Below are 24933 nucleotides of genomic sequence, written 5' to 3' on the forward strand. Positions count from 1 at the left end.
TTTTTGGCATGGATTTTCTATAATTTAAGAAATATTCTGAAAAAATACCAGAAAGTCAGGGAAGCATTTCAAAATTTTTGAAATTAAAGTTTTTAAAAATAAATGTATCATTTGTAATGACTTCTCTCAGAATTGACAATTTACTAACTTAATTGTTTTATAATGTTAAATATTTTAACAAAAAAAGATATATCAGCTTATAAATATATTTTTAATCTAGCAACAGATTTCCCTTACATCATTTTAAGTTCTTATTATATTGTGCTACTATTAAAAATATTTGTACTACATTATGTTTCTTTTTATATAAAAATATGTTTAGTGTTCATAGCATCATTGTAATGGAAGTTAGTCAAGATTATCTTACGGTCTTTACCTTTTCATTCTTAGTCCATGGTAGGTCTGGGTACTGCTCTAGGGACGAGGGGTGTGAGTAGTCACCAAAACCAAGTTTACTCGCATGGAGCTCAAATTCTGGTGGGAACATACTGGATATAATTTTGTAGACCGTAATTAGACAAGGCAAAGAGTGAGAAAGAACAAGAAGGAACTGCGGGCGGTTAGACTGGGCCGGAGTTCTGGTGAGAGCAGAGGCAGACCGTCCAGCGTGTGTCATACTTGATTGCTGTGTGAAGAGTGCGAATCTGGCATGTGAAGATTCCTGGGACCACTGACTCAAACTTCCACGCGTTGTCCGCATTGACCTCAGTTACCAACTGGCTAGTGGTAGAGCTGGGCGTCAGGGAGCATGCTCTTCTGTAACATAGTGGTTTATCCTTAATTTTTTAAAAAGACGTTATAGGATACTGCAAATAAAGATTTCCTCAGGTATCTTGGTTTCACAGAGCAAGTTTGATTATGAATGTTACAATACATGAAAAATTCAGTGTTTATCTAACTGTAAAATTAATTTAGAACATTAAATTGCATTTTATTTTTCCAAAACTCTAGTTGTTTTAGGAATATAACAAATTAGAATGGAATGAAATAATACAGAGAAGTGTTACAAAATATTCCAAAACATACCTCAGATTACTTAGTGTGATTCTATCATTGCTTTCATTGATGAGATAGATAGAAGTCTGGGAAGGTAGTTTTTTAGAAATTGGTACAGGTTTGTATTTAGCTATAGGCTTTTTATTTGTAATTTTGGTGTGGTTTTTTTTTCCCATTCACTTCACTGTTTGCTCTGCTAGTCATTTGAAGCATGACCATTTGTGGCTTACTCTCTGAGTATGAGTTCTTTGTACTTTTGAAAGTTTGATAAAAATAATGTGTAATTCAGGTTAATTTTTAATTTAAATAAACCTAATATAAGTTGTTCTAAACTATAATGAAAAACTATTAATCTCTAATTTTCTAGTTAAAACAAGCATATGAAGACTTGAAAATTAACTGGTTTCCTGCTATTATTTTTTGTTTTTCATATGAAAAATGACAACAGTATAGCATTCAGTTTAACACTTGATACTTTTTAAATGAGTAATTCTGTAAATGAATGAATAATTCTGTAAATGGTATCACTAAGCAGTTTTCAATGAAACTTCATTTCTTTTTAGGTTGGTCCAACAGCTACACAAGCTATGCAAGAATTTCTTACCCGATTACAAGTGCATCTTTCTTCGACATGTCCTCAAACTTTCAGTGAATTTTTACTGAAGCTAATTCATATACTTTCAACAGAAAGGTAAATTTCAATGTATACATACATTCCTGATTTGTAAGTAGTATGTATTACTCTAAATGAACTTTCCCTCCTCATGTTTTGGGGGGTATAATTGGGAACAGATCAACAGTAGGATAGTAGTATTAAAGGGGAAGGGCTTATTGATGTTTCCCTGTTTGTTTCATTTTATTTTATTATAGCTCTCCCAGATCGTGAACTCTCTTAGGAAAGGAATATAGTGTGTCCAGTCTTTGCTTGCTTTTAATGTTTTAATAGATTAGTTATTCTCAACTTTTTAGGCGAAATTTACTTCTATTTCTTTTAATCGTTCTATAATACAGATAAAGAATTAAAGCTATTAGTGATTATTATTTGAAACCTATATGTAATAAGAAAACCTGGAAAAGTAAGCTTAAAGAAAATTATATACGATTTCATATAGAAGTCATAAATAAATTTTTAATAAAATCAAATAATACATTAATAGAATACATTTTGACCATAATAGGTTGCTTCTTAAAATGCATGAATGTTTCAGTGTCATTTATTGTATTACATGAATCATTTTCATCATACTGTAGGCATTTCATAAAATCCAGCATTACTTTCTGATAAGAACTTTAATATAATTTAAGAGTGTCATCTTATTTAATGTTAAAAGAAACTAGATGATGAACAAATCAAATTCTGGCGTGTTCGATTATTTAAAGATTTTTCTTTAGCCCTGGCTGGTGTAATTCAGTGGATTGGGCGTAGGCTGCGAACCAAAGGGTCGCCAGTTCGACTACTGGTCAGGGCACATGCCTGGGTTGCAGGCCAGGTCCCCAGTGGGGGCCACGTGAGAGGGAACCACACACAGATGTTTCTCTCTCTCTCTTTTTCCCTCCTTTCCTCTCTCTCTCTAAAAATAAAGAAAATAAATAAATAAACTTGATTTAAAATATTTCTTTATTATCAGAAATAAATTAAAGGTGCTCTTTGCTGTCTTTATTACTTAATTTTATTTAATTTCATTCTGGAAGTGCAAGAGAATTTAAAATTTAAAAAATATATTAGGAAATGGTTAAAATTATAGATTACATGATGTCTTTAAAAATTAATTTTGAAATATTAAAATCAGAGTAGTATGTAGCTTATCACATAAATAATTTGTCCATAATAGTTATTGTTTAGAAAACACAGTTCATAATACTTGTAGAAAAGTTAATGTGCCAAGGTTATATGAAGATACATTGGTGCAGAAAACTCAACTTCAAGCTTCTTTCCGCATTTGTGTTTACTTCCTTCTTTATGAGTATTTTAAATACTAGTGGGGTTGTAGTTTAGCTTTTTGCAGTATATGTACAATGTAGTATATACACATAGAGGCAAGAAGGAGTGAGATTCACAAAACCAAGGGCATGCCATCATGATTCACATACATTTATTTGCAAAATACAAACATGAATATTTTGTGAGATTTTTGGATGATATATATAAAATCAGGTGACAAGCAAAGTCAGTTACCATTTATTTCAGTTTCCTTCAATGAGCTTTTTATAAACTATGAGAACTTTAAACATACTCACGAGGTATAGGCTTTTAGGATAGTTCTGTTGTGTGGAGATGTACAAGAAAGACTTTCATATGAAAATTTATTTGCTCTAACATTTGTTAAATATCAGTCTAGTTTTTAGTTAAATGATGTTTTGTTTTGTTTTAAAGTGAGTATATTTATGGGTTTTTCATTCCTCAAAAACTAATTAGGTGTTTTTTTTTTAATCAGCTACACTTCCTCCCTAACAAACCCCATAGATTTTCTAGCAGTTTTTCTTTTGGTTCTTTTTTTTTTTTTTTTAAAGATTTTATTTACTTATTTTTAGAGAGGAGAAGGGAGGTACATAGAGAAAGAAAGAAACATCTATGTGTTAGAAAAATATCAATCAGTTGCCTCTTGCAAGCCCCCAGCGGGGGCGGGGGTATCTGGCCAGTAACCCAGACATGTGCCCATTGAGAATTGGGCTGGCAACTTTTTGGTTTGCAGGCCAGCGCTCAGTCCACTGAGCCACACCACCCAGGGGCCTACTAATTTCTCTAATTGTATCTATAAAGTTCTTCCTGACAAATACTCTTAGCTTTTGGGTTTGTTTTGTATATTTTTAAGAAAGTCTCTGGAATCCTCATGAATTAGCCAGCAGCTCTTCAGTTAACTTAATAATATATTGCATTGGCCTAAAAATCTTTGTTTTTTTCTGTTACTTGGTTCTAGTTGTGCCTAGTTGTCTTTAACTTCATTGGAAACAATTTTGTTAGATTGTATTGTGACAGAGGTTACATGTGGTTATATGTTAGTGTGCTTTAAAAAAATTGGTAAGTTTTTGTGTAGCCATTTTAATATTGAAGGTGGAAGAAAATAACATTTTTGGCATATCATGCTTTATTATTTCAACAAAGGTAAAAATGTAATTGAAATGAACAACCTTTTTCTGTATACTTTTTGGATTGATTTCATCATCTACATCTTTTTGATGATTTCAGCATTTTCACTATTGGCTTATTATTTATAACTAAGTTTGATTATAATGTTTGTGCTGGCTTTACAATATACATCTTTTTTTAAAAAATCACAATCTACCTTAACTTACATGTAATCACTACAGTATATTTCTGATTTTTCTCCTATCTTTTCTGATGTAGTTGTCATACGTTTATTTATGCTGTGCACGCAAAATACGTTCCTCATTTTTTTTTCTTTAGATAAACACATGTATTTTAGACACTTAAGTAAATAGTATTTTTGCTTGGAAAGGGACAAGCCTTTTCTAGGGTGATTAGTGTGTGTATTTGAGTCCCTCTTTTCAGGAGTTGAATTGTTTTAGCTTTTGTTGTTGTTAGAGTCACCTCTAGTGTTAAATCATCTCCAAGTTGATCGTGTTACTTCTGAGTCTGTATGCGCCAGGGTAATGGGGGTGTGTTTCCAGTGTTCTTGCTCCATCCTCAGCTATTTTTCTGGACAGAAGAGCATTTCCTTCTCTCCAGTGGTAGAAAACAGCTAATGGCATTTGAGGTTTTAGTTTTCCCCTGCCAGACCAAATACACAGTGTCTTCCAGTATGGTTTCTCCTATCCGACATCAGTAGGTGTTCTACCGCCCAGTCCCACCCTCACACCACCCACAGTAAGCATCATATTCACAGGTTTAACTGCTTAGTTCTACAAGACTTCTTTCATGTCAGAGGGCAGTTGCAAGTCCTGGGTCCCCAGGTTGCCCACATTGAATTTGACTGCAAATCCAGGGAATCTCTCTAGGACAACTCACAGAACTCAGGAAAAATGCTTAGGTTTACTGGTTTATTACAAAGTATATAACTCAGAGTGAGCCACATGGAATTGATGCATAGGGCAAGGCGTGTGGGGGCGGGGGTGGTGGTGAGGGAGGGCACCTTTGAATGGATGTGAACTCCGTGGGTTCCGTGGTATTACCCTTGCATTCTTGGCATTTAGCAATTTGTTAACTATTTTAGCAAAATTCTCACCCATGTATATATTGCTAATGTCTGTTTCTATTAAATTCTGCCACAGGAAAACCAGTGCTCATGTTATGTCTACTTGTCTGTCTTTTCATGGCTGTCAGGCTTTTTTGGGTACCTTTTGACCTAGGCAGTCTGAAATGTTTGAGAAAAGTTATGACTTTATAGTTAACTTACATTTTTCTTGTTAGCTAGGAGGTGATGATTTTAGGCATAAGCAGAAGTTAAGATCATTTAATTTTGATGCTAAAGAATTATTTGATTGGATTTTAATTTTTGAAATCAAAATGAGTAAGGAATGTTTAAAATAACATTTAAGAATATGACATAATGACTCATTAAAAAATACTTATGTGTTAATTAGAAAAAGAGGAAAAAAATCAGTTTGTCTTTCTACTTATTTATGCATTCATTATTGGTTGCATTTTTGTATGTGCCATGACCAGGGATTGAACCTGCAACTTTGGCATATTGGAACAACACTCTAACCAACAGAGTTACCTGGCTAGGGCCACATAATAGCTTGTTTCATTATGAGGAATACTTTGTGATATTTAAATATTTAGTCTGTCACTTTAGAGTCATCCCTCTGATTTACTTGTGCTTCAGTTTTCTGTTTGGAAGGGAGGTCATTTTTGATTTCGTATAAAAAAGAGGCAAGAACAAGGACTCAGGAAGGCATGGAAACCAACTGCTACAAAATAAGCTAGTGAACACCAAGAGTTCAGTTCTTGTAGCTTTATTGTTTTGTGTTGTGTACTTTTTTCCAAGATTTTTAAATGGATTAATTTTTAATTGTATCTCTTTTTTGCCGCAGGGGTGCCTTCCAGACAGGTCAAGGACCTCTTGATGCCCAAGTAAAACTCTTAGAATTCACTCTGGAGCAGAATTTTGAAGTCGTTTCAGTTAGTACTATTTCTGCTGTGATAGAGTCTGTCACCTTCTTAGTGCACCACTACATCACTTGCTCTGACAAAGTAATGTCTCGAAGCGGATCCGACAGCTCAGTGGGTGCGCGGGCGTGTTTTGGGGGCCTCTTTGCCAACCTCATTCGTCCGGGTGATGCAAAAGCAGTTTGCGGAGAAATGACAAGAGATCAACTCATGTTTGATTTGTTAAAACTGGTTAACATTTTAGTGCAGCTTCCTCTTTCGGGCAATCGGGAATACAGTGCGAGAGTGTCTGTGACCACCAATACGACAGACAGTGTTTCAGATGAAGAAAAGGTCTCAGGAGGCAAAGATGGTAACGGAAGCAGTGGTAACATTCAAGGATCACCTGCGTATGTCGCTGACTTAGTGTTAGCCAACCAGCAGATCATGAGCCAGATTCTGTCTGCTCTGGGCCTCTGTAATAGCAGTGCCATGGCCATGATAATTGGTACGTACAGAGAATGGTAATCTCATACTTGTTTCTGGCGCCATATGTCTTCTTTAGCAGTATATGAATTCCTTTTCTCTTTTACTTTATACTGGAGAGTTACTTTATTGTAAACTTCTTAGCATGACTGATTTTTATTAGGGAAATTTTTATAGAGTGGCTTAAATCAATAAATTAAAATACTGAAAAATGAAAAATTTTTTTTAAAAACTGGAAAATACTAACAAAATAACATCAATTAAATTAAAAATATCATACAGGAGATACTATAATTTATAAGTATATATTCATAACATTATAAAGAATTTCACATTAAATTTTGTATTAGGGAATTAATAAGATTTACATTTACTTAAAAAGTGAAATATAGAATGTTTTTTAAAGTGTAACAGTTTCTGTGACACATACGACTGCATCAGTGCACAATTTATATATTGTTGCTTAAGTTTTCTACGTCGTTGAAAGCTAATATATTGTGTTAATTTTTTAAATGATTGAACTTCTGTAAATTGTGACAAAATCCATTACTGAAAAACTTTTGCTTCTTGGTATTTCTTTGTGTAAGGGAAACAATCCTATCTTTTTTTCCTTTTATTTTGCTTTTTAAAAAAATGTATAATTTTTTTATTTAAACTAGGGGCAAGTGGATTACATCTCACCAAACATGAAAACTTTCATGGTGGGTTAGATGCCATATCAGTTGGGGATGGACTATTTACCATACTGACAACCCTCAGTAAAAAAGCTTCTACAGTCCACATGATGCTGCAGCCAATTTTGACCTACATGGCCTGTGGATATATGGGCCGACAGGTAGGTGCAGCCCAGCAGCAGTTGTAGTAAGTTAAGTCCTTTCTAGCAAAAGGAGTAAGAATTATTTATAGGACAGAGACGAATAGAGTGTTCATATTATATATGGGGAAAAATGAACAACATAAGAAGATGAGAGCTATAAATTACTAATAGAAGTTGGAGAGTAAAGTTTCTTTGAAGTGGTAATTGTCAAAGATGACCAGAGAGATATAAAAATAAAACATTTAACGTAGTCTTAAATTTTTCTCATTGTCTCAAGGAGTTTTTCCCTTTCCCCTGAAAATATGATAGTTGAATATTGAAATATTGTCTATGGACATTACATATGAAAATATAGTGAGTATCTTTTCAACTTATGTTGCTTAGTTTCCTTTCAGTTAAAACAAATTAGGGTAATTTCAAAAGAAAAATGTTAGAATATTACTGCTTTTTATATTTCCTTTTTATAAAATGAAATTTCAGGAACCAGTGTGATTTTAGCCTTTGGTCTGTCAAATGCAGATTTTAAAACACAATTTTTAAAGGAATTTTTTATATGTCAGTATATAATTTTATTAAATACTTATTGCATATATAGTTTTTCATTGGAAGATACAGACATACTTGGGAAGTATTAATTTTTAAATGAAGTTAGTGGGCAAAAAAATGAAGGCACATTCACTTAAGGTAAAATCAGAACAGTAGGTAAAGACAGATATTTAAAAGTATGCTCTGAATTCTGAGAGGACACTCTTTACTTCCCTTTGATTCAGGTAAGAATTGTTAGGTATTTTAGCACACATTTTATATGTAGTGACTGATTAAGGCTGCCATTTTCTAGTAAACTAGAAAAAATGTTACATTCAATAAGAAGTTTAGTTCTCCTAATTCACTATAATAATAACCACTGTTTTAAAATTATAATATCTGTGTGTGTGTTTTTTATTGTTGTTTGTTTTTCTTTTAGGGGTCTCTTGCTACTTGCCAGTTATCTGAACCATTGTTGTGGTTCATTTTGAGAGTCTTGGACACTAGCGATGCCTTGAAAGCATTCCATGATATGGGTGAGATAAAATTCCAAAATTGTCTTTTATGAGTCATCATCTGAGAGTATGTTATATTCTCGTTTTGGTGTAGTCTTCTGTGAAAGTGGCCTAGATGTCAAGCCATCTTCCTTGAGATAATTTTCATTTAGTGTTTTTTGTAAATTTAGGTGGTGTTCAGCTTATTTGCAACAATATGGTTACCAGTACAAGAGCTATTGTAAATACTGCAAGAAGTATGGTGTCAACTATTATGAAGTTTCTTGACTCTGGTCCGAGTAAAGCTGTTGACAGCACTTTGAAAACAAGAATACTTGCTTCTGAGCCTGACAATGCAGAAGGAATTCATAACTTTGCACCTCTGGGTAAGGAAGGAATTATTAAATCTTACTGGTATGAATTTAAGTAGTTTATTAGCTGGAATGAAACAAAAATAGTTATTGAAGAAGATCATATTATAATATCACTCTTTTAATTTAAAACACTTGATTTTAAAGGTAGTGGTTTTTTTAAAACATCTGGTCAGAAGGAAATTTTTAATAGTTCTTTAACAGTAATAGTTGCTCTTGTTTTGAGTTTAAATAAAGGCACAATTTAGGAAACTAAATAGCAGATATGTCAGTTTTCACTGTAAATGTTAAAGATCCTGTTCCTTCTTACTTTGAGTGGTATTTTCTTTTTAAGAAGCTTCAGCCTTCGCTGTTTTTTTTTTCAGTCTGTAAAGTTTCTTTTATATTTTTCTCATGTTTCATCATGAACATTGCCAACTTAGAATGAAAGAGGTTATTTTCAAGTTGAAGATTATATTGGACTTTTTTCCCCACTTAAATTACTTGAGGATTGTTGTGCTAGATTTGTTACTGCTTTAGTTTCCATTGACATGAATATAAATAAACTAGGCAGCAGTTAGAAATGAACTTGTCATCTGCCAGTTGACTGGCCATCAGTGATGTTAATTAGATATTGTGACAAATCATGCTAAGTGTAGTAAGTACATTTGTTGTATCGAGTGTTCACATTTAAAACTTTTCTAGTGTAATTATTATAATTTGAATAGTTGTTGATGCTTTATTGGGTTTCCTTTGTGAATTTTTATTTAAAATGTCCTTTCTAGGTACGATCACATCCAGCAGCCCTACTGCCCAGCCAGCCGAGGTGCTCCTTCAGGCCACACCGCCCCATAGGAGAGCTCGCTCTGCTGCCTGGTCCTACATCTTCCTCCCTGAGGAGGCTTGGTGTGACCTCACCATTCACCTTCCCGCAGCGGTGCTTCTCAAAGAGATACATATCCAACCTCATCTTGCATCTCTTGCAAGTCAGTAATATTTTTTGTAAAGAAGCATCGTGAAAGTGAACTACTATAAAGAAACTTTTAAAAATGAGAACTACATTTAGCAAATGGTGAAACACTTAGATATGATTTCCCGATATGATTTCTTAATTTTGAAGTTATTAGTGTACTATTCAACATTACCACCAAATCATTCCCATGAAATGAACTCACATGTTTATTCTCTTCAAACTGAATGTTTGATGGAGGGCAGATATATTCTAGTTGATACTGTTTTTCCTTTCCTCCTCCCCCAAACCTACAAGTCACGTGAGTCAGTGTACACACCTGCGAATGGCAGTCTCTGTTTGTCGAGTGACCCTCGGTGCTAGCGCTGTATCGTGAAGTTAGCAGAGATTTATGTGTGTCAACATCCCCTTGTAAAATAATTGAACCTGATAATGTAAAAGAATTTTTTAATTGTAATGTTTTGAGGGTAATAATTTGAGTGTAATATTTTGAACATGTTGGTGTACATTTTTTAATTAATAGTTTGAATATTATTCATTTGGTACTTTTTCATTGAGTATTTTGTTAAAACTACAAGGTAAATAAGTCAAACAATTTTTAGAAAACAAGTAATACACCAAGAGGAACAGGAATCTTTCAAGTATTCCTAAAGGAGTGTGAAGTACTAGTTTGTTTGTGTGATGGTTCCCAAATTTTTTCAGTATAAATATAACAACTTACATAGACTTGAAATGATCCCATTTATGTTCATTGACTGATGCCACTTGATAATTGCATGAAGAGTTACAGGAGTTTTTTGTAGATTCCTGACATGTTTTGGAGAAGAAAATTTCCACATATTTGCAAGATGAGACTATCATTATACCCTAATATAGTTGTGGAATCCACACTTTTTAGATAGAAACATATAATGCATAAAGTAGAAGGAAAACATACTAATCCACAGGGTTTTTGCAGGTCAAAATATAACTGTGTTACATGGTAAAATATGTCAGTATATGGCTTAGGGGTTGATCTAAGATGAGGAAGAAATTGCTTTTATTTGCAGTTCATGTAAATGGTGGCTTTGAAGTATAGGTTAAATTTGCACGTGGGAACTGAGGTAGGAAGGATGTTACAGAGAGCTCAGTTCATTATATAAAATCAGTAAGTTAGGTGTTCCCTACTATACGTGCTTAATAAAGCATTTGTATTTTGGTATTGGGTTGGAGCAGAAATTGACGATACGTTTGTGTTCTGGCATAGATGACGTAGGGTTTAGAAGTGCACACGGACTGGGCTGTAAAATGAGCCGTTTGTTCGTGTGGGAGTTCGGTTGCTTCATCGCTGTCAGCTCGGGTGAAATGCGGGCAGTGCTTATCTCAGAAGGTTATGGAGATTAAATGTAAAGATTGATGTAACTTTGTCTAGTTCTCAGTGTAAACCTGATGTGTAATTGGCATACAGTGGAAGTTACTTTATAATTTTACAGTTGTGATTAAAACCAAAGTTCAGAGTTTGCTGTAGTTGTAAATAATTTATTATATGGACTTTTATGTTGGAAAAAAATTTTTCCCATAACAACTGCTAGTTGTTACTTCATTAGATCTCCTTAATTTTAGAAGGCAATTTTTAAAACAAACAAACAGTCCTCTCAGGATTGTTTGACTAAATTCTGAAAGGGAAACGAAAGATGAGAGGTGAAAGAATTTCTAAACTCAGCTCTGTTTAAAATCATTGCCGTATGGTAGTAGTGAAATAAGTTGGTAGAAAAGTAGTTTTTAAAACTTACATTCTTCTTAAATTGTTTACAACAGTGAACGTATTAGTCGAATGTCCCATATTGTTACTGATAATTCTTGGAAAAAATAGAAGTAATAGAATCATTGCCTGTTTGACTTCTTTCTTGCAGAGTCAAATACACATGGATCGCATGTCTTTAGTTCCTTTTTTAAGTGAATGGTAGAATTTTTAAGGTAACTTTTACTACATTGAGGATTTCATATTGTATGTTGGAAAATTGTTCCAAAATCAGTTATGGTGAGAGTCAGTGACTAAGTATGACTTGGGTATAAATGTTCTCTTGATACAAGTTCATAATGAATATACTGTAAGCTGCTCTTTTACTGAGATTTCCAGTAATGTGTGAAGGCTGGCTAATGTTTTCTTTAGTAATGGTTTAATTTTTTAAATGTTTCTCTTCCTACAGCCTGTCCATCCTCAGTGTCTGTTGAAGTAAGTGCAGATGGGGTCAATATGCTGCCTTTGTCCACGCCTGTTGTCACAAGTGGTCTCACCTACATTAAAATTCAGCTTGTAAAAGCCGAAGTAGCCTCTGCTGTCTGCCTTAGACTCCATCGCCCACGAGATGCCAGCACACTGGGCCTCTCCCAGATTAAGTTACTGGGCCTCACTGCTTTCGGTACCACTTCTTCAGCAACGGTTAATAATCCCTTTCTTCCATCTGAAGATCAGGTGTCTAAAACAAGGTATGTTTATTTCTCATTCTTACAGAAAGCTTCTTGTGAAATTATTGCGTCATTTCTTTTTTAGGGTTTAGGAAGTTCTTTGTTCCATAGGTATCTATGTAATAGCATGCTTTGATTAAGTGTAATAGAGATAATTCTCTACAAGCAGAACTCTGAGTCTGGTTAAAATTGATAAATTACGTGTGTTTAATCCTTGAGATGATCTGTAGTGTGGTATATGTGGATGTGGGTGCCACTTCTTCCATCGGAATGTAATACAAGAATATTCAAATGCCTGTCACCAGGAGTATATCTGAGCCATATAGACCAGGGAGCTAGTCTCATATGGTAATTTTTGAATGCCAGTCAGCAGAAGGGTTATATTTGAACCATGTAAACTAACCATATACACAAGGACTTGAATATAGTCTTCAATTTACATTTTTCTGGTAGATTTTGCTTATTGAAAATTTTATAGCCTGATTTTACTGAAAACTTAGCATAATAAAAAATATTTAGGATTTTTTTATTCACAAGCTGCCAAGACTTTACATTTTTGCAAGTGTATGTATGATCCTGTACAGTTTGTGTTTATACATATAAATGTGTGTATATGTAAAACCATTTGCTAATTTTAAAAAAGCAAGCATATAGTTCCAAAATAGTACTAGCATGTATTTTTATGTATTGTGTGTGTCATAGGAGAAACTTACTGTTTATTTAATTCTTTATTGATAATTGCAGTGTTCTAGATTGGTGCTATTTATGAAACACAACATGTGTGCTGATCTTTTAAGTTTTGTTTTACTTCTGAAAAAATTTGAGCTCCGTAAATTTATCATGTAAGCTACTTTGTGTTGTGTGTTTCAGTATTGGATGGTTACGGTTATTACATCATTGCCTTACTCACATAAGTGATCTGGAAGGAATGATGGCCAGTGCAGCTGCACCTACCGCTAATCTGCTACAAACCTGTGCCGCCTTACTGATGTCCCCGTACTGTGGAATGCACTCACCCAACATCGAGGTGGTGCTCGTGAAGATAGGCCTGCAGTCCACTCGAATTGGCCTGAAGCTGATAGACATCCTGCTGAGAAATTGTGCAGCATCAGGCAGCGACCCTGCAGGTGACCGTTAACTTTGGTATTTTAGTTTTTACATGCTTGCAGAGCCGTGTTGGTTGAAGTCTGTGATTTGTGGTTAATTCTGCTTTTGAAATTAACTTCCATTCATGGCCTCATCATTTTTGGAGTTTGTTTTTTGTTGTTGTTAGAATTTATAGGAGAGTTATTTTTAATGAAAATTTTAGAATTAAATTGTGCTAATCTTCTCATCCCCTTTGCTTATTTAACAAGCTTTTATTTATTTATTTTTGGTTATTTATTGCAAGATTTGAATAGCCCTTTACTTTTCGGAAGACTGAATGGGCTCTCTTCTGACTCTACTATAGATATTCTCTACCAGCTTGGAACAACTCAGGATCCTGGAACAAAAGACAGGTATATAATGCTCTTATTTTTATTTTTATTTATTTATTTTTAAAAAGAGGGAAAGGGAAGGAGCAACTTCAGTGTGTGGCATTGCCCCCTGCTGGGGACTTTGCCTGCAACCCACTCACATTCCCTGGCTGGGAATCGAACGGGTGGCCTTTTGATTCACAGGCAGGTACTCGATCCACTGAGCCACACCAGCCAGGGCTCATTTGTAAATTAAGGCCACACATATATACAGTCACTTGTAGGGAAAGTATTTGTAGTACTTTCTCCTTGGATCATTCCATGAAGTTAAGACTTTTTTATACAATTTCTAGAGATTTTGTTAGAATGAAACATAATTTTTACATACACCTTCTTACCCCTATTTCTTTTACACAGAAGCAAAGAATCTGATGGTTTAAAATAAAAATGTCAGCACTAGCAAGTGTGGTCCAGTTGGTTGGAGTGTGGTTCTGTAGACTGAAAGGTCATGGGTTCGATTCCTAGTCAGGGCACATGCCCGGGTTGGGGGTTTGGTCCCTGGTTGGGGCATATACAGAACAACTGATTGGTGTTTCTTGCATTGATGTTTCTCTCTCTCTCTCCCTCCCTCTCCCCCTCTCTAGAATTAATGAGCATGTCCTTGGGTGAAGATTTTTTAAAAAGTTAAAATAGAAATTTGAAAGCAAACAAAAACAAATAATGTTTTAAGAATTTAGCCGTGAATCTTTACCTGTTTCTTAAACTTCAGAGCACTGTAGCTTTAAAAATTCTTTTGCTCTCAGTGGGCCCCAGTTCCAAGGGATTGAGGGTAGGGCGATATTTGAAAAAGTACATTTGTTGGGGCAATATTCTGTCATCAGAGCAAAGGAGGGTGAGTAGATGAGGACCAGGGGACACACTGTATTGTGTGTGATTCTGCACAGTGAAGAATTAGCTCCCTATTATTGCTGCAGGTTGTCATTTGTCGTAAGACGAGGGAAAATTTAGAAGAGAAGGTGAGTTTGTTGAGCTGTACGTCATGTCATTCTAGATTTATATATATTGTTATAAATGAGGTAAGAATTAGTCAGTGTTTACTGTTGAACTACAGTTGTTACCTCAAACGTTTTCATTGGTTAAGGTTGGTAAGGTTATTGGAAAACTTGAACTATACCCTTGTTGCTTACATAATTCCTATTCTCTCTTATTTTAGATTAAAATTATCGAGAGATAATTTTAATGTATTCTCATAAATACATTTCTCACATTCATTGGTGATGCTTATCCATATTAATGGTCAGTTACGACATAATTAGTTATTCGAATTCATTTTCTTCTTTTAAGAATTCAGGCCTTGTTAAAATGGGTCAGTGATTCCGCAAGAGTGGCTGCGATGAGGAGGAGCGGCCTGGTGAGCAGCGCGTTCCCGAAGTCCTCCGCGATAGAGTATGGCCTGCTCATGCCGTCCCCCTCTCACCTGCACTGCGTGGCCGCAATCCTGTGGCATAGTTACGAGCTGCTCGTGGAGTACGATTTACCAGCGCTGCTGGACCGAGAGCTCTTTGAGTAAGTGCGGTTTGTGAAATTCCTTATACTCCCAACCCCCAGGACTAGATCGCCTCGGTTTTCACTTGAAATAGTATTTTATATGCTTGTTGGGATCAAAATACTTCAGTAGTTAAATATATTCAGGTGCAACTTTGGAATGACGATGCTACAAACATTGAATGAATCTTCATGTTTTAAGAAATACTAGTGTCATTGCCTATTTTTGTAACCTGAAATTGGAATGTTTAATGGATATGCTATAAGCTATAGTTCATAGTGGTTATCCTATTTGCTAATTTACCCAGCAGGTTCTTTTATCTTTAATCTGTAACTATGAATAAAGAATATAGCTAGAAATTTTGAAAGACTACTTAAGCTGGTTTATACAGTTAGTCGTTTTTACTGCTTTTTCAACACCTGTTACAATTGTTCTTTTGATAAGTACTTTTTACTTCTCATATTCTTCGTATCAGCTAAGGCTTTGTTGAATTTACTGCCTGATAACTGATAAGTCTGTAGAAGAATGCTATACTTGTATCTGAAGTGCTCCATAACTCATAAAAGCTTGGCCTTTTGCCCTCTAGTCAGTCGTTATCATATTCACCCCTACCAGTTAGTATAATCCATGACTTACTCGAAAAACTCAATAGTTTTCGACTTGCAAACTTATATTTAAGCTAACAATCATGTAAAATTCAGACCAAACAATTCCTTTTTATTTCTTATTGTTTTTTTTAAAGATTTTATTGATATACTTTAGAGAGAGGGAAGGGAGGGAGAAAGGGAGAGAAAAGCAGTGTGTGAGGGATACATCTATAGGTTGCCTCTCACACACCCCCAACTTGGAGACCTGGCCCATAACCCAGGCACGTGCCCTGCCTGGGAATCAAACTGGTAATGTTCTGGTTCGAAGGCCAGCACTCAGTCCACCGAGCTATACCAGCCAGGGCTGTTTTTTATTGTTTCTTTACATGAATTTTTGCAGTCACACAGACAATGGTGGAAACATTTTAATATAGGTCTCTTGGTTTTCTGTACTCATTTTATACACGTAATCTAACTTCCAATTTCTCTAAATACTTAAATAATGAATCAAAGCGGTATTCCTGATATAATATTTGTGTCAAATAAATGCTATAATTTTCATCAGAATAGATAGATTGTTCTGTTACACAAATATTTAGAACAATGTGGTCTTTCTAAAAAAAGAATATGTATATATATATTTTTTACACCTACATTCATACACACTTTGTTAACATGGTATCTTTTATTCCTGTAGGTTACTTTTTAATTGGTCCATGTCTCTTCCCTGCAACATGGTTTTGAAGAAAGCTGTTGACAGTCTACTTTGCTCAATGTGCCATGTGCACCCAAGTTATTTTTCTTTGCTGATGGGTTGGATGGGAATTACGCCTCCTCCAATGCAGTGTCACCACAGACTGTCTATGACAGATGATAGCAAAAAGCAAGATCTTAGTTCATCTTTAACCGATGACTCTAAAAACGCACAAGCACCTCTTGCACTAACTGAGTCCCATTTGGCAACCCTCGCTTCTTCTTCTCAGTCTCCAGAAGCTATCAAACAATTATTGGACTCAGGTTTGCCCTCTCTTCTTGTGAGGAGTCTGGCTAGTTTCTGCTTTAGCCACATTTCTTACTCAGAAAGCATTGCCCAGTCAATAGACGCTTCCCAGGACAAACTCAGGCGGCATCATGTTCCACAGCAATGCAATAAGATGCCTATCACAGCAGACCTGGTGGCTCCTGTTCTTAGGTTTCTGACGGAAGTTGGCAATAGCCACATTATGAAAGACTGGCTCGGTGGGCCTGAGGTCAATCCACTGTGGACAGCACTTCTGTTTTTATTGTGTCACTCTGGGTCCACATCTGGAGGACACAATTTAGGTGCACAACAGACCAGTGCAAGATCAGCTTCTCTTTCTTCTGCTACCACATCGGGACTGACTACTCAACAGAGGACGGCAATTGAGAACGCAACTGTTGCATTCTTCCTGCAGTGCATTTCATGCCACCCCAATAATCAAAAGCTGATGGCACAGGTAAAAGGGGAAAGCCTGGCTTGGCTTTTAACTGCCTCGTTATGTTAAGATGATGTCAAATAGTACTACTGAAATTAATTAAGAAAGGGGCATGTGGTAGGCCCGGCGGTGGTAAATTTGGGGATTGGGTACCTTTAAGGGTCTGAATTTAAAGTGTAATTAAGATACAGTGCTGATGTCTCCTCTGTCCTTCCCTCAACTGTCACACAAATCAGTTGTTCTTTTTGATGAGATAATGGACAAAGTCATGGAAATTCTAGGTGTAGACAATATACTCATCCTTTTTAAATACTCCCCCAATTGAAAAGAACAGACCCCCAAAACAGCACTTTATCCACCGAACAGGATTGGCCACTTGAAGGAGGTCACTGAGTGCCCCTTCTGCATCGGGGCACTGCAGTTGGTAGTGACCAGGTTGCCACAAGTGTTGGTTTGCTTTGGGGGAAGAAGACAGAGTACACTGTACATAGGAGGCTCCTGACAAATCACATTAAAAATGTGAAAGATGATTCTATTCATTTAAGTATATGGGGCCAAAAATCTTGAAAGCTAGAATTATTCAGAAGTAATTCTGGCTGCTTTTTTTGCTAGATTCTGCTCCATTGTGTTTATGTCTAACTTGAACAAGCTGTTTGGCATAAAATGGGGCTCGTCATACCTGCCTCAAAGATTTTTAAGAGTATTAAATACTATCATGTATATCAGCTCCCTAGCATAGAGTCTGTCTGAGACGTGGTAGGCATCAGCTTCTTTTTTTACCTTTTTTTACTAGCTAGTGCTTATTCAGCTGAAACTTTTCTAACATCTAGAAGGATAGCTACCATAATTTTTAAAATACTGAATGATTTAACTTTATTAAGAAGAGTAAGACACTTTACTGTGTAAACTAATTAATTATTGGGAAAGTAGATCTGCTTAATGTGCCTAATTAAAAGGAAAGGCTTGTTAAAACCAAAGCCATGAATATGCTATTTGGAAGTTTGGTTTGGGCCCTAGAGTAGCATGAAGCTTGGTGTTTCTAGCCCATTTATCATCTGCCAGCTTCCCGATGAGGCTGGGTTCTGTATCTTAAGTATGTTTTTCTTACAATGTATTGTAACCGCATTGATAGTGAAGTTAAAAGTAAATCGCTTATGCTGGCTGTTTACTATGTGAAAACCCTACAGTAGCAATTGCTTAGCCACAGACATTTTTGTTGCACTTTTAACATTTTAATCTACTTCTATATTCATATATTTTAAGATGAAATAATTTTTTAAATTACTTACTTGATGTGTTTAAACGTATTTTTAATTCACATTCTTAGTTTTTCTTTTTTCATTTAAAATAAAAAGCTGAAAATTAAGACCACATTTAACTTTACAACTCTTGCCTTGCCAGGTTCTCTGTGAACTATTTCAGGCATCTCCTCAAAGAGGGAACCTTCCTACATCAGGGAACATTTCAGGGTTTGTACGTAGATTATTTTTGCAGTTGATGCTGGAGGATGAGAAAGTGACCATGTTTCTTCAGTCTCCTTGTCCTGTGAGTATTTAGTAGTTAAATGATAATGATTAGCTGTTTGTAAAGATACTTTATCATTTCATACCAGAGTTTGCAGTTATCTCTATGTTCTAATTTCTTTTTTCTTTTTTTATAATATTTTATTGATTATGCCATTACAGTTGTCTCATTTCCCCCCTTCATTCCCCTCCACTGTGTACACCCCCTCCCACCCACATTCCCCCCCTTTAGTTCATGTCCATGTGTCATAAGTTCTTTAGCTTCTACGTTTCCCACACTATTCTTGCCCTCCCCCTGTCTATTTTCACCCCACCATCTGTGCTACTTATTCTCTGTACCTTCTCCCCACTTCTCCTCCTCCCACTTCCCTGTTGCTAACCCTCCCTGTGATCTCCATTTCTGAGGTTCTGTTCCTGTTCTTGTTTCCTTAATTTGCTATTGTTTCAGGCGTGGTTGTCAATAACTGTGAGTTAGCTGTCTTTTCACAGTTCATCTTTTTTATCTTCTTTTTCTTAGATAAGTCCCTCTGAAATTTCATATAATAAGGGCTTGGTGATGATGAACTCCTTGAACTTGACCTTATCTGAGAAGCGCTTTATCTGCCCTTCCATTCTAAATGAAAGCTTTTCTGGATAGAGCAATCTTGGATGTAGTTCCTTGCCTTTCATGACTTGAAATACTTCTTTCCAGCCCCTTCTTGCCTGCAAGGTCTCTTTTGAGAAATCAGCTGACAGTCTGATGGGAACTCCTTTGTAGGTGACTGTCCCCTTATCACTTGCTGCTTCTAGTATTCTCTCCTTCATTTTAATCTTGGCTAATGTAAATATGATGTGCCTTGGTGTGTTCCTCCTTGGGTCCACCTTCTTTGGGACTTTGTGAGTTTCCTGGACTTCCTGGAAGTCTATTGCCTTTGCCAGATTGGGGAAGTTCTTCATTATTTGTTCAGATAAGTTTTCCACTTGTTGTTCTTCCTCTTCCCCTTCTGGTTACCCCTATAAATTCAGATGTTGGAACGTTTAAAGATGTTCTGGAGGTTCCTAAGCCTCTCCTCATTTTTCTGAATTCTTGTTTCTTTATTCTTTTGTTTGGTTGTTATTTCTTTTTTCCCTTCTGGTCCACTCCATTGATTTGAGTCTCAGTTTCCTTTCCATTACTATTGGTTTCCTGTGCATTTCCCTTCATTTCACTTAGTTTAGCCTTCATTTGTTCCTCTAATTTGTGACTAAAATCAACCAGTTCTGTGAGCATCCTGATCACCAGTGTTTTAAACTGTGCATCTGTAGGTTAGCTATCTCTTGGTCACTTAGAAGTATGGGCTCTGGGGCTTTGATTTGTTCTTCTGCTTGAGCCATGTTTTGGTCTGGTCACGCCTGTTACCTACGTATGAGGGGCAGAGTCTTAGGTGTTCACCTGGGCGAGCAACCCAGGTCACTGGGTTGTGACACTGTATGTGGGGGTGAGGTCAGAGAGGCTTCCTCCCTCCTCTCTTAGATTTTGGGCCCTTCTGGTGCTGGTTCCCGGGTGGGTGGGCTTGTGTGCATCCTAGGACCCTGTGGGTCTCTCCAACGAACTGTTCTGTGAGGCTGGGAGTCTCTCCTGGCACCTCAACACTCACAAGTGTTTTCAGTTGGTGCTCTTAGGCTTTCTTTCCCGTTGCTGGGGCCCTGGGTTACGTGGTCTGTCTCACTGCCTGTTTTTTGCCTGGTTTATCTGCATGCGAATGTGGGTCCACGGTCAGCCAGTGGCCTTCTGCTGCTGCATCTGCTCATTTCCTCCCCGCGCCTGGTTCTGCCAGCCACTGCTGTTTCCTGCCAGGATGCCTCTCTGCTGGCCGCCATCTCGACCCCCTCGTACTGGTCTGGGCGAATGGTTGTCAGACTTCCTTACAGTTCAGTTTTCTGTCTGTTCTGGTTGCGTTTTTGTTTCTAAATCTTTGTTGTCCTTAATTTTGGTTGTGTGAGGAGGCACAGTGTTTCCACCTATGCCTCCATCTTGCCTGGAAGTCTATGTTCTAATTTCTAATAAGGGAAATTGAAATTAGAACAAGTTTTATACTTTATGATATGACTTAAAAATCTTTCAGATAGCCCTTTCTGCCTAGAATAACCTGATTTATACATTGCCTTGAGTAGTATAATTTGATTTGGAGCAAAGTAACATATTCGGTGTAAAAGTGCTAATGTAGACCTGGCTGGTGTAGCTCAATGGATTGAGCACGGGCCTGTGAACCAGAGGATGACGGTTCGATTCCCAGTCAGGGTACATGCTTGGGTTGCAGGCCAGTTCCTGGCATGGGACGCATGATACAGTGTGTGTCCATGGCAAAGGCAACCACACATTGATATTTCTCTCCCTCTCTCCTTCTCTTCTCCTCTGAAGATAAGTAAATTAAAAAAAAAAAAACTTTCTTTAAAAAAAAAGTGCTAATGTAAAACTTGACCAACAAATCACATGACAAATGTACCACATTTAAATAAATCCATAAAACAAGCTCTTTATGTTTTGTATGCATTGTTGAACTTTTTATTCCTTTATGCTTTTGAAATTTTTTTGTGATCGTATGTATTTCAAAAAATTACATCTCGATGTCTTTTGAATTTCCAGCTGTACAAAGGTAGGATCAATGCCACCAGCCACGTCATCCAGCACCCGATGTACGGAGCCGGCCACAAGTTCCGGACGCTTCACTTGCCAGTATCAACAACATTATCGGAAGTTCTCGACAGAGTGTCAGGCAAGTCAGGTTTAAGTGTTAAGTTTTCTTTACCTTGTGTTAAATGTATTTGGAATTTTATTAGTTTTATCACTATTATTTGGCTGTATTCATTCACTCACCGACCATTTAATGGCTAGAAAAGGTCAGGATATCATCACATTGTGAGGCATGAGTAAGTAGGTGATGAACAAAACAAAACGTACAATACATTTTGTCCCCTTTATTTTGTTTGGTGTGTGTGTTCTGTGTAGTGACGACAGGTTGGGCATGTAGACAAGCTGTGGGAAGCTGTTGATTGGATTTTCTCACAATAAGCCACCCGGGTACTTTATAGTAGATAAATTCTTTAGTATTAACTTGGATGATAGTAACAAGCATTTAATAAATCTAGGGAATAAATGAGTGTTGAGAAGATGAAAATAAGTAGGTATAATTGGTTGGTGACTTTATAATAGTTAAGAAAGTAGACAAAACTTTTCCCCATGTTTCTTACATGTATTTCAAAAGCTTTAACATGGTGCCTTTAAACAATTTTCATTAACTTAGAAAAACATAGTTTTTGTTGGCAGAGTGCAAATCAGCTGTGGATGGTTTGAGTTCATTGTCCCTCAGAAATCTTAATCAGTGAGTGACTTCATTCAATGTCTGCTATTCGTAAGCATAGTAGTTTGTACTAGGGATGTTTTGGGTTGGCCAAAATGTCTGTATTTTTTTTCTGTAAAAGACATTTTTCATTTTCACCATTAACTGTATTGATTTGGATATTTTAAGCGTGTCAGTGGCTCTCTCCCACGTGGTATTGGGTTGGTTGAGTGCTGCTGACTTCATCTGGTCTACCTGAGCGTGACCATCCGTACTCCAGAGAGAAATCTCCAGCAGGAAACTTCACAAACCACTTTTGACACATTCTGTCAGTCATAGCACCTTCTCTGCACATTGCACAGATTTTTTTTGCGTTTCAGTTGTGTTTTTACCTCCTTGAAATAATAAAATATATTCTGAAAATGTTGCAGATTTTTTTCCATTTTCAATATTAAAACAGATACACAAAAATTCACCAATTTTGGTAAGTTCTTTTGAAATGCCCACTGACATAACAGCTGTCAAAATACAATCTATCAAAGTTGTTTGGAATGAAAGTTAAAGACATCCAACTACTATAGCCGTCTTATGGAAAAAGACAAACTAACTTTTTGACAAACCCAGTAATAGTGAAGAAGGCACATATTCTACCCTTTGAAGTATTTATGGTCTTATCTATGTTGTCAGATTTAAAAACAAGCTGGATTTAACTGTTTACATTTTAATGTAAATATGTTTCTACACATTGGAGGAAATGCCTAAGTTTTTAGGAACACTGACAACTGAAGGAAGTGAACAGCATCTCAGATAAAACTGTTGATGTCTGTTTATCAGTTGTAAATGCAAACCTCAGCTTAAAGTAAAAAACTGGGTTTAAGCGATTGGCAGTTGTTACCATATATAAATGGTAAGTTAAACCATGGGAGCGGATATGATCTCAATGAGAAAATAAGGTTGAAAAGATTTTTTCCCCCCATTTTAGTGTGCATCTAATGTGAGTGCATAAATATGTAATTTTTTTATTATCTTTTCACAAATTACTCAATAAAATGGTGGAATACTGTATAAATGTATAACATTTTTTCTATTTAAAAATGTCCACTTTATTACAACTACTTTTCTGATAATTAAATTTTACACACTTTAAAAAAATATTGATTTGAGAGAGAGAAACATCAGTTTGTTGTTCCACTTATTTCTGTATTCATTGGTTGAGTCTTGCATGTGCGATCGAACCCAGAACCTTGATATGTCAGTTTGACACTAACCAACTGAGCACTTGGCCAGGGCCAGATTTAACAAACCCTTTTTTCACAAATCCCTGAAATTATCCCTTCTTTTGAGAATAATATTGCTTTCAAATAATAAAAGCTGTGTGTCAATATTTTTGCTATTACAAGTTTCTACCATTGATTTTAAACAATTTGAGTAGTATATTATACCTTACAGTTTTTAAATCTTTCTTTATTATTATACTTTATTGACTTTCTTGAATCTGTGGGTTTATACATTTCATCAGATCTGGACATGTTTGACCTTTGTTTTCTCTCTACTCATTTCTCTCCCCTCCTTTGGTGACTCCATTTCTAATTTATTAGGCCTCTTGAAGTTGCTCACAGCTCACTGAAGCTTTGTTTCATTTTTTTCCCCTGTGTTTTAAAACTTGGAATAATTTACACTGTGTACTATGGTCTTTTCCTCTTGCTATTGTGCCTTGCGAACTGCATCCAGCTGCCTCTGTCTTCCCGGTGACCCAGCTCTGTACCTTCAGCTTCGGGGACACTTGGGTTGTGCTGAGCTGTGGTCTGGGAACCCCCCAGGCAGTGAGCTGGAGCGACCTTAGGCTTCACCTGATAGGACTTTCCTCACTCGGTATCACTGCCCTGCTTTCCTGATTCACAGGGTCTGAAAACTATTATTTAATATACTTTCTTAATTTCTAGTTATTTCAGATGGGAGAGAGAGTAAATCTGGTCTTTTCTTTTATCTTGGCCAGAATGGAAATGCAAACCAGAACAATTTTAAAGAGAAAGTGAGAAACCTTTTTTTAAAAAAAATATGTTTTATTGATTATTCTATTACAGTTGTCCCATTTTTTTTCCTTCCTTATATCCCTCTCCGCTCCGAACTCTCCTTTCCTCTGGCATCCCCCTCCCCCCTTAGTTCATGTCCATGGGTCATACATGTAAGTTCTTTGGCTTCTCCATTTCCTATGCTATTGTTAACCTCCCCCTGTCTATTTTGTACCTACCATTTATGCTTCTTATCTCCATTTCTGTCATTTGGTTCCTGTTCTAGTTTTTTGCTTAAGTTTGTCTTTGTTTTCTTAGTGGTACCTTTTAATTTTGTGAATGGGATAACATTGTATAAATTCTGATCACCTAATTATCTTTACATGTTTTCCTATTCAATTATGCTGCGTTGTGTTTTAATTAAATATTATATTCTGCCCTCTGTAACTTTTTTTATTGTTTATGCCATTACAGTTGTCTCTGCTTTTTCTGCCTCTGCCCATGTCCACCCAGCCCCACCCTTTGCTTTTCCCTCCATCAGTCAGTCCCCACCCACATTGTTCTCCCTGTCCATCACTAATGCATAAATGTTCTTAGGCTAATCCCTTCGCCACTTTTCATTCGGTCCCCCTCCCCACCCCCCTACAGCTGTCATTCTGTTCCATGTATCTACGCTTCTGTGTCTTATTTTGTCTGCTAGTTTATTGTGTTTTTAGATTCCGCATATAACTGAAAGCATGTGATACGTGTCTTTCGCACTGACTGGCTTATTTCACTTAGCATATTTGTGTAACTATTTTTGCCATTTGGGGTTGCTTGGTTGTTTTTGTATGAAAATAAAATATAGTTTTATTATGTATTTGTTATTTATAGTGTCTACAGAGTTTTTTAAGTTCACAAAAGTAGAACCTGTCTA

General features: G+C 36.2%; 1 protein-coding gene across 10 annotated transcripts in view; it reads left to right on the plus strand.

The window, feature by feature from the left end:
* Window positions 1–24933, plus strand: part of BIRC6 (baculoviral IAP repeat containing 6) — a 198432-nt gene that overhangs the window by 117760 nt on the left and 55739 nt on the right. For 9 of the 10 annotated variants that reach the window (XM_037146571.2, XM_037146574.2, XM_037146581.2 and 6 more), the window contains exons 45-57: window positions 1560–1687; window positions 5992–6554; window positions 7192–7367; window positions 8314–8410; window positions 8560–8754; window positions 9504–9704; window positions 11878–12157; window positions 13007–13263; window positions 13527–13635; window positions 14938–15159; window positions 16424–17204; window positions 18585–18728; window positions 21312–21441. In XM_037146571.2, coding sequence (XP_037002466.2) covers window positions 1560–1687; window positions 5992–6554; window positions 7192–7367; window positions 8314–8410; window positions 8560–8754; window positions 9504–9704; window positions 11878–12157; window positions 13007–13263; window positions 13527–13635; window positions 14938–15159; window positions 16424–17204; window positions 18585–18728; window positions 21312–21441 — 3283 coding nt within the window. The remainder of the gene's footprint in view (window positions 1–1559; window positions 1688–5991; window positions 6555–7191; window positions 7368–8313; window positions 8411–8559; window positions 8755–9503; window positions 9705–11877; window positions 12158–13006; window positions 13264–13526; window positions 13636–14937; window positions 15160–16423; window positions 17205–18584; window positions 18729–21311; window positions 21442–24933) is intronic. The other variant, XM_037146579.2, reaches the window with a different exon arrangement.

This window comes from Artibeus jamaicensis, unplaced genomic scaffold (genome assembly GCF_021234435.1).
Source record: "Artibeus jamaicensis isolate MK-2021 breed Jamaican fruit bat unplaced genomic scaffold, CSHL_Jam_final contig_465, whole genome shotgun sequence".
NCBI lineage: Eukaryota > Metazoa > Chordata > Mammalia > Chiroptera > Phyllostomidae > Artibeus > Artibeus jamaicensis.